The 8,867-nt window shown below is 39.8% G+C and overlaps 1 protein-coding gene across 15 annotated transcripts in view; it reads left to right on the top strand.

Moving 5' to 3' along the window:
• The window catches only part of PBRM1 (polybromo 1), a 138,266-nt gene that overhangs the window by 15,093 nt on the left and 114,306 nt on the right, over positions 1-8,867 (top strand). For all 15 annotated transcript variants that reach the window (XM_015569189.1, XM_015569187.1, XM_015569195.1 and 12 more), the window contains 2 exons: positions 2,845-2,992; positions 7,295-7,438. In XM_015569189.1, the coding sequence (XP_015424675.1) occupies positions 2,845-2,992; positions 7,295-7,438 (292 nt within the window). The remainder of the gene's footprint in view (positions 1-2,844; positions 2,993-7,294; positions 7,439-8,867) is intronic.

Below are 8,867 nucleotides of genomic sequence, written 5' to 3'. Positions count from 1 at the left end.
CTAACTGCATCTACCTCGGCCCTGCCACCATGGCTTTGTCCAGAAGAACGTCTGGAAGGTCTGGAAGGTCTGCCAGTCTAATTAGCATATTACCCTTTTATTAGTATACAGACCTGGTGCACAGCTGGGGCCAGCTGGTTTGCCCTGAAGGTTGTCTTGGATCAGGGTGGGGTTCCCTTGGGGGGCAGGTGGCCTGAGCAAGGGGCCTGTGGTGGTTTGCAGGCCGGCCACACCCCCATTGGGGTGGGGGTCCCCACTGGGGACAGTGCTGGCCAGGCCGAGGAGCTGGGGCAGTTTGCACACCAGCCCTGCCCCAATGGGGTGAAGGTCCCCACTGGGGGCGGGGGGGATGTGTGGCCAGCCTGGGTGAGGGGCTGATGGCTGTCTGCAGGCTGGCTAAGCCCCTCAGTGGGGATCCTCACCCCATGGGGGCGTGGCCAGCCTGGATAAGGGACTGAGGGCCGTTTATAGACCCCCTCCCTCTGCAGCTGTCCTGGGCAACCCAAGCCTCCCGCACGCTCAGGCCGGCTCTGTGGCTGCTGCCCACAGGCCCCTCCTCCGGTGGCTGTCCCAAGTGGGCAAGAAGCTTGGCTTCCTCCATTGCCAGGGATGACCCAAGCCTCCTGCCTGCCTGCTTTGGCTGATTCCATGGCTGCCGCCATCTTTGTCCTGCTAATTTGCATATTCCCTCCTGATTGGCTCTGGTCGTTGCAGAGGTATGGTCAATTTACATATTCCTCTATTATTAGTATAGATAGTATCTATGAGGCACTTGATAGTATTTGGCAGAAAAAGTTCTGTGGTCACTAATGAAAGAAAGTCAGTCCATTTTGTAAGCTGATACTAAGCTTTGAAATATCTATTTCAACCACTATTGAACGCCATGAAGTATAAATCATTTTCGTTTGCAGAAGATTCCATTGACATAGTTTTATTTTTACTTCACGTTTTATTTTATTTCAAGAAAAATGATTTTAAATATAATGTTGCATGCGATAAACATTAATATCCAAGAAAAATTATCCTAATAATAGACAAACACGGTAATTGACCGTACCTTCGCTATGCCTCCCATTGGCTAATCAATGCGATATGCAAATTAACCACCAACAAAGATGGCGGTTAATTTGCATATGTAGGCTCCAAGCGGTGGAGCAGCAAGGCCTGGCGGAGCAGGGAGGCCTGACAGCCCCAGGGCCGGCGGAGCAGCGAGGCCTCACGGCTCCAGGGCCAGCAGAGCAGCGAAGCCTGACATTTCTGGGACCGGCTCTGGCCAGAACTCGGCCAGAGCGAAGGCCTGGGCCCCAGGTGCCGGAGGCAAACCGGTGCCAGCAGCCATGGGAAAGGAAGGCCTATTGCATGAATCTCTTCATGCAACAGGCCTCTGGTTTTAAATATGATAATGTTACATGCAAATAAACTCCACTTATTCAAGAAAAATTATTTTGCATGTAATATACATTTAATAAACATTAATATTTCAAGAATAAAAGGATTTTAACTATAATAATATTAACCATAACTGTACCAACATAGTATATCACAAAAATTGTAGGAAATATTAAAAATCTGCAAATAACAGGATTACTTCTATTATATTCTAGTATATTTTCCCCCCTCTGGTTCTATTTTTGTTTATCAGTTTATGTTGTTCATTATATTCCACAAATGAGTAAGATCATATGATATTTATCTTCCTCCAACTGGGTTATTTAGCTTAGCATGATGCTTTTTTTTTTTAATATAATTTATTGATTTTTTACAGAGAGGAAGGGAGAGAGAAACATCGATCAGCTGCCTCCTGCACATCTCCTACTGGGGATGTGCCTGCAACCCAGGTACGTGCCCTTGACCAGAATCGAACCTGGGACCTTTCAGTCCGCAGTCCGATGCTCTATCCACTGAGCCAAACCGGTTTCGGCAGCATGGCTTTTAAAGTCTATTTTGTCTGATGTGAGTGTTGCTACTCCAGCTTTTTTTTTTTTTCTTTTCCATTTGCACGGGAAATTTTTTCCTTCCCTTCACATTTATCCTGTGTGTGTCTTTTGTTTTGAAGTGAGTCTCTTGTAGACAGCATATAGTTGGGTCATGTTTTTGTGTCTAACTACCCTACACCTTTGATTAGAGCATTTAATCCATTTACATTTAGGGTTATTATTGAGAGGTAATGGAAAGCAAGGATCTGAGACCAAGATTAGTATATCCAGCAAGGCTGTCATTCAAAATAGATGGTCAAATAAAGAGCTTCCCAGACAAAAAAAAGGCTAAAGGAGTTCACCACCACCAAGCCAGCATTATAAGAAATGCTAAAGGGATTGCTGAGACAAAAAAACAGAGATAGAAACCTAGCCATACAGAATTAAAATGACTATAGTGGGCCCTGACCGGTTTGTCTCAGTGGATAGAGCGTCAGCCTGCGAACTAAAGGGTCCCAGGTTCGATTCTGGTGAAGGGCATGTACCTTGGTTGTAGGCACATCCCCATTAGGGAATGTGCAGGAAGCAGCTGAATCGATGTTTCTCTCTCATTGATGTTTCTAACTCTCTACCACTCTCCTTCTCCCTTCCTCTCTGTAAAAAAATCAATAAAATATATTTTTTAAAAAATGGCTATAGTGGTAGTATATAAGAATGTCACATATGTTAATTTAGGTTTTTATATCACTCATGTATTCTGAAAAGGGCATGCATGTGCGTCTTTCTTTTGCTATTCCCTTTTCAGTTCCAGTAATGACAGTAAGTCTAGTGTGTTCTGTCACTTGCAATATTGCCATTACCTAGATAGTTTGAAATATATTTTTATAGGCTTTGCATTAATACCTTTAAAAATATTAAATTATAACAGAAATCAACCAGACTATTATGAAGTGGTTTCTCAGCCCATTGACTTGATGAAAATCCAACAGAAACTAAAAATGGAGGAGTACGATGATGTTAATCTGCTGACTGCTGACTTCCAGCTGCTTTTTAACAATGCAAAGGCCTATTATAAGGTAAGAAAGCATCAAATTTGGAAGGTATCCTATTTGATAATTATCCAGCTTTTTAATATTTACCAATTTTGTAAGTTTGTAGTGGTTTCTCATTTGGTGATTTGAGTTTGCATTTCTTTTATTAGTAAAGAGATTGAACATTCATATGATTATGAACTATTCTTCTGTGCTCAGATATTTTGTCTATTTTTTTCTTGAGTAGTTTATCATTTTCATATTTATTTCTGGAAATTTTTACACTAGGTACTGATCATTTTTTTCCTTATATGTGTTGCAGATATCTTCTTCCACTGTGAGTTTACTTTTTCACTCTTTTTATGGTTCTTTTGATGAAGAGAAGTTTTTTAATTTAATTTATTCAAATGTACTTTTGAATTTTGTGGTTTATCCCTCTTTGTGTCTTGTTTCAGAAACTCCTCTTGCCTAAAGTTTATGAAGATATTCTTTTTTTATATTTTCTTCTGAAAGCTTAATAGTTTTGTCATTTAAATCTAAGCCTTTAAAGCTACTGGGATTGATTTTTGTGGTTTTTGTGAGGTAGAGATATTTTACCCCTACAGGTATAAATAAGCAGCATCTTGAAGTGGCCAACCTCTCTGCATTTGTCTGCAGTGTCAGTACTGTCGTTTCTATGTGCTCATGGCTCTCTTTCTGACCTTTTAGTCTATTCCTTTTGCTCTGGCCAGTTTATTGCTGGGCTATTCTATTCTTGCCTTAATTAAGAAATTAAGACTTTATAATTCTTTTTTTTTTATTTCAGAGAGGAAGGGAGAGAGAGAGAGAGAGAGAGAGAGAGAGAGAGAGAGAGAGAGAGAGAGAGGGAGAGGCGCACATCAATGATAAGAGAGAATCACTGATCGGCTGCCACCTGCATGCCCCACACTAGGGATTGAGCTCATAACCCGGGAATGTACCCTTGACCAGAATCGAACCCAGGACCCTTCAGTCCACAGACTAATGCTCTATCAACTGAGCCATACCAGCTAGGGCATACTTTATAATTCTTTATCTGTTAAGGAATGTATGTTGGTCATTCTTAGCCTTTTCCTTATACATTCTTGGCATTTCCTTATACATTTTAATATCAGTGTCAATAAGCGTACAAAAAATTTTGGAATTATTATTGGGCCTGCATTGACTCTGTAGATCATATTTTGGAGGATTAACATAATTGTGATATTGAGTATTCCAATCTATGAATTAGCTGTGTCTTCATTTATTTAAGTCTTCTTTAGTATATCAAAACTTTAAATGTTCTTTCATAAAGATTCTGCAAAAATATTGTTAGATTTATTCTTGAAACTGTGTGTTTACACATATTTTTTATTTTATTTGAGCTATAATTCACATACTCTTTTAAAGTGTAGAATTCAGGGGTTTTTAGTATATTAACAGTGGTGCAACTATTACCACTATGTAACTCCAGAATATTTTCATTATCCCCAAAAGAAAACCATATCCATTAGCATGCACTCTTTGTTGTCCCTCCTCCGAGGGGCCTCTTGCAACCACCAATTTAATTTATGGATTTGCCTGTTCAGGACATTGCATATAAATGGAATCATATACGATATGGCTTTTGGTGACTAGCTTTTTACTGGGCATAATATCTGTAAGGTTCATCCATGTCATAACATATACAGGCTGGGGCAAAAGTAAATTTACAGTTGTGAGTACACAAAACACAGAGTTTATTCTGGTATTATTAATGTATTATTTTCCATATGATCAACTGTAAACCTACTTTTGCCCCACCCTGTATTATATTGATATACTGCGTTTTGTTTATCCATTTCCCAGTTAATGGGCATTTGCATTGTTTCTACGCTTAGCAATAATGAATAGTGCTGCTATAAATGTTGTGAATATGAGAGTGCTATCCAGCTGTCATGGCTCGTGTTTGACCGTGACCTATGAACCAGGAAGTCACGGTTGGATTCCCAGTTAGGGCACATGCCCAGGTTGCAGGCTAAATCCCCAGAGTTGGGCGTGCAAGAAGCAGGCAGTCAATGATACGCTCTCATCATTGATGTTTCTCTCTCTCTCTCCCTCTCCTTTTGTGATGATGGTCATCACAAAAAAGTTGAAATATAGATGGTAGGAAAACATCCAAACATAATGGTTATCACAAAAACTATTGTCATACCTCAGGATTTCCATGGACGCAGTAACACCCCAGGGCGGCCAATGCCCACACTCCCCTCTTACACTTCTGGGCTCTCACAGGCCAAATTGCTCTGTGACAACTGAGGTATTCCTACAGACAAATCCACTGTGACGCCCCAGGGCAACCAGTGATTACGCTCCTTTCCCAGTCCCACTAGGTCCTGCTGCAGTATTTATTTTTAATCACAAACATACTACCTTCTTTAATCATTATTTTATTTTTATTGAGAAGTCATCTGTTAATATAATTACAGTTCCTTTAAAGGTTATCTATCTTTCCTATCTTTAGCATCTTCTTTTTGTCTTTTGTGTTCTACAGTTTTACTATGATAAGTTTAGATGTGAATATTTATTTATATAATTTGGGAGTTACTGGGCTCTCTGAATCTTTGGATGGATGTTTTTCATCAGCTCTGGAAAGTTTTTAGCCATTTTGTCTGCATATCGCCTTTTCCCCATTCTGTCTTCTCCTTGTAGAACTAAGTTTGAAAATTATATCAGAACTCTCTTAGGTCTCCATTTCTGTTAACCTTTCACAGTTCCCCTATTTTGTATCTGTTGCTTTTCTAATTTTTTTTGAAATTTTTTAAACCAATCCATTAAATTTTTACATTTTAATATTTCTATTTTTTGTATTTTGGTAGTATTTTTTTTAGGGTTCCTTGCTTTTTGCTTAAATCTTTAATCCCATTGTTTCTCTAAGTGTATTCAACATGTTTTTATTCTATGGCAGATAATTCCAATATCTGAAGTATTTGCATGTCTGGTTTGCTGTCATTTTTGCTAGCTTTCTGTTGGGATTTTTTCATTCTTGTATGTTTCATGAATTTTTACCAGAAGCTAATAGTTGTTGGAATTTTATCTCTAGAGATTCTTCGAGGCTCAGAATGAAGTTGGGTTGATCCAGAGAAGAGATTTGTTGCTTATTCTAGGCCAGGTGCTAGGTCTGGCTCATGATGAAGAGATCTCACAGGAGATGATTCATCTTGTGCCTCTCCTTTTCCCACAGTGCCATGATTGAGATAGGCATGGTTAAGCTGGGTGGAGATTGGGGTGTATTCCCCTTTACCTTTTTCACCTCTCCCTCCATGCCCTGCCCCTCTGGTAACCATCCCTTTGGTCTGTGTTTCTATAAGTCTGTTTTTGTATTTTGATTCTTCATTTGTCTTGATTTTTAGATTCCACATATAAATGAAACCATACAGTATTTGTCTTTGTCTGACTTATTTCACTTAGTATAATACCCTCTAGGTCAGGGGTGGGCAAACTTTTTGACTCGAGGGCCGCAATGGGTTCTTAAACTGGACCGGAGGGCCGGAACAAAAGCATGGATGGAGTGTTTGTGTGAACTAATATAAATTCAAAGTAAACATCATTACATAAAAGGGTACGGTCTTTTTTTTCAATAGTTTTATTCATTTCAAACGGGCCGGATCTGGCCTGCGGGCCCGTAGTTTGCCCACTTCTGCTCTAGTCCATCCATATTGTTGCAAATAGCAGAATCTCCTTTTTTATTGCTGTGTAATATTCCTGTGTGTGTGTGTGTGTGTGTGTGTGTGTGTGTGTGTGTTGTGTATGTGTGTACATACACAACTTACACATACCTAGATTGCTTCCATATCTTAACTATTCTAAATAATGCTGAAATGAATATAGGGGTACAATGTGTTTTCAAATTAGTGCTTTTGTTTTCTATGGATAAATACACAGAAGTAGAATTGCTGGGTTGTATGATAGATGTATTTTTAGGTGGTGGTGGTGTTTTTTTTTTTGAGGAACCTCCATACTGTTTTCCATAGTGGCTGCACAGGTTTTATCCTTTAAATGAACTTTTCTTAGTAATAATGAGTCTTAATTTAGCAAATCATTTCTCTTCTGCCTCAAATCTTTCTGTAATAAGGGCATAAATAAATTAACTTTATTTCAGAATGCTTTTAAAACATACATTTAGTTCTTGAGAAAAGAAATTGTGGCCCATGTATCTTTTAATCATAAGGAGTTTAACATTTGTAGTAGAGTTTTTGAAGTTATATCTTAGAATACCAGTCTCTGCTGGAACAGGATGCTTTAAAAGTAGTAATTGATTTATAGTAAAATAATAAATTGCTTCTTTTTTTTCTCTTTGCTAAAATATAGCCAGATTCTCCTGAATATAAAGCTGCTTGCAAACTCTGGGATTTGTATCTTCGAACAAGAAATGAGTTTGTTCAGAAGGGAGAAGCAGATGATGAAGATGATGATGAAGATGGGCAAGACAATCAAGGCACAGTGACTGAAGGAGTAAGTGTGCCGCTGGAACGGGCTGTTGGGGAGTGGACAAGGCCCCTATGATTTCTCTCTGGGCTGTTGTGGTCTTTCCATATAGTTGTGTTGGTAACTGGGAGGGTCAAGGGGCATAGTATAGACCAGTGACGCACGAACTCATTTTTTTGGTTGATTTTTCTTTGTTAAATGGCACTTAAGTATATAAAATAAATGTCAAAAATATAAGTCTTTGTTTTACTATGGTTGCAAATATCAAAAAATTTCTGTATGTGACACGGCACCAGAGTTAAGTTAGGGTTTTTCAAAATGCTGACACGCCGATCTCAAAAGGTTCGCCATCACTGGTATAGACAGACCCACTGCAATTACAAGGAATCATAAGACATCCAGGACAATGTGTCCCATGTGTGATTGCTTTTTCTTTTCTTTTTAAATATATTTTATTGATTTATTTTACAGGGAGGAAAGGAGAGGGATAGAGAGTTAGAAACATCCATGAGAGAGAAACATCGATCAGCTGCCTCCTGCACACTCCCTACTGGGGATGTGTTCGCAACCACGGTACATGCCCTTGCCTGGAATCGAACCTGGGACCTTTCAGATCGCAGGCCGACGCTCTATCCACTGAGCCAAACCAGTTAGGGCTGTGATTGCTTTTTTGAATTGCTCTTATGTTAGTGCATATTTCCTGCTCAGTTTGAAAGAGAATGTTCATATCATCAGTGATTCAGTGTTTCTATTTGAAATATCATGTAAGAGTAGGCTGTGTTGTGATTAAAAGTTGGAGAGTCAATGGAATCACCTTAGGAATATTTTTGTGGGTTAGACTGAGTACTATTCCTAGAATGTGCCAAGTGTTTCCTGTTGCTGGAATTTTGCAATTACTCTTACTTCTGCTTAGAATGTGCTTCTTTTTTTTTTTTAATATATTTTATTGATTTTTCACAGAGAGGAAGGGAGAGAGATAGAGAGTTAGAAACATCAATGAGAAAGAAACATTGATCAGCTGCCTCCTGCACACCTCCTACTGGGGATGTGTCCGCAACCAAGGTACATGCCCCTGACCGGAATCAAACCTGGGACCTTTCAGCCCGCAGGCTGACGCTCTATCCATGGAGCCAAACCGGTTAGGGCTAGATTAGAATGTGCTTCTTTTGGCTCTTCCATCATTGCTCTTTTTCATTATTCTAGTAACACTTAATGTCAACTGGGAGAGGACTTTCCTGACCACCCCATTTAAATTGTTTGCTCCACACTCATTTTCCATCATCACATCTCTTTGGTCTTCAGTCTTTATCAATATACTAGGGGCCTGGTGCACGAAATTCGTGCACTGGGTGTGTGTGTGTGGTGGGGGAGTGTCCCTCAGCCCAGCCTGCCCCCTCTCACATACTGGGAGCCCTCAGGCGTTGACCCCCATCACCCTCCAATCGCAGGATCGGCC

This window comes from Myotis davidii, unplaced genomic scaffold (genome assembly GCF_000327345.1).
Source record: "Myotis davidii unplaced genomic scaffold, ASM32734v1 scaffold725, whole genome shotgun sequence".
Taxonomy (NCBI): domain Eukaryota; kingdom Metazoa; phylum Chordata; class Mammalia; order Chiroptera; family Vespertilionidae; genus Myotis; species Myotis davidii.
The sequence above is the reverse complement of the archived record's forward strand: the minus strand, read 5'-3'. Positions and strand labels throughout refer to the sequence as shown.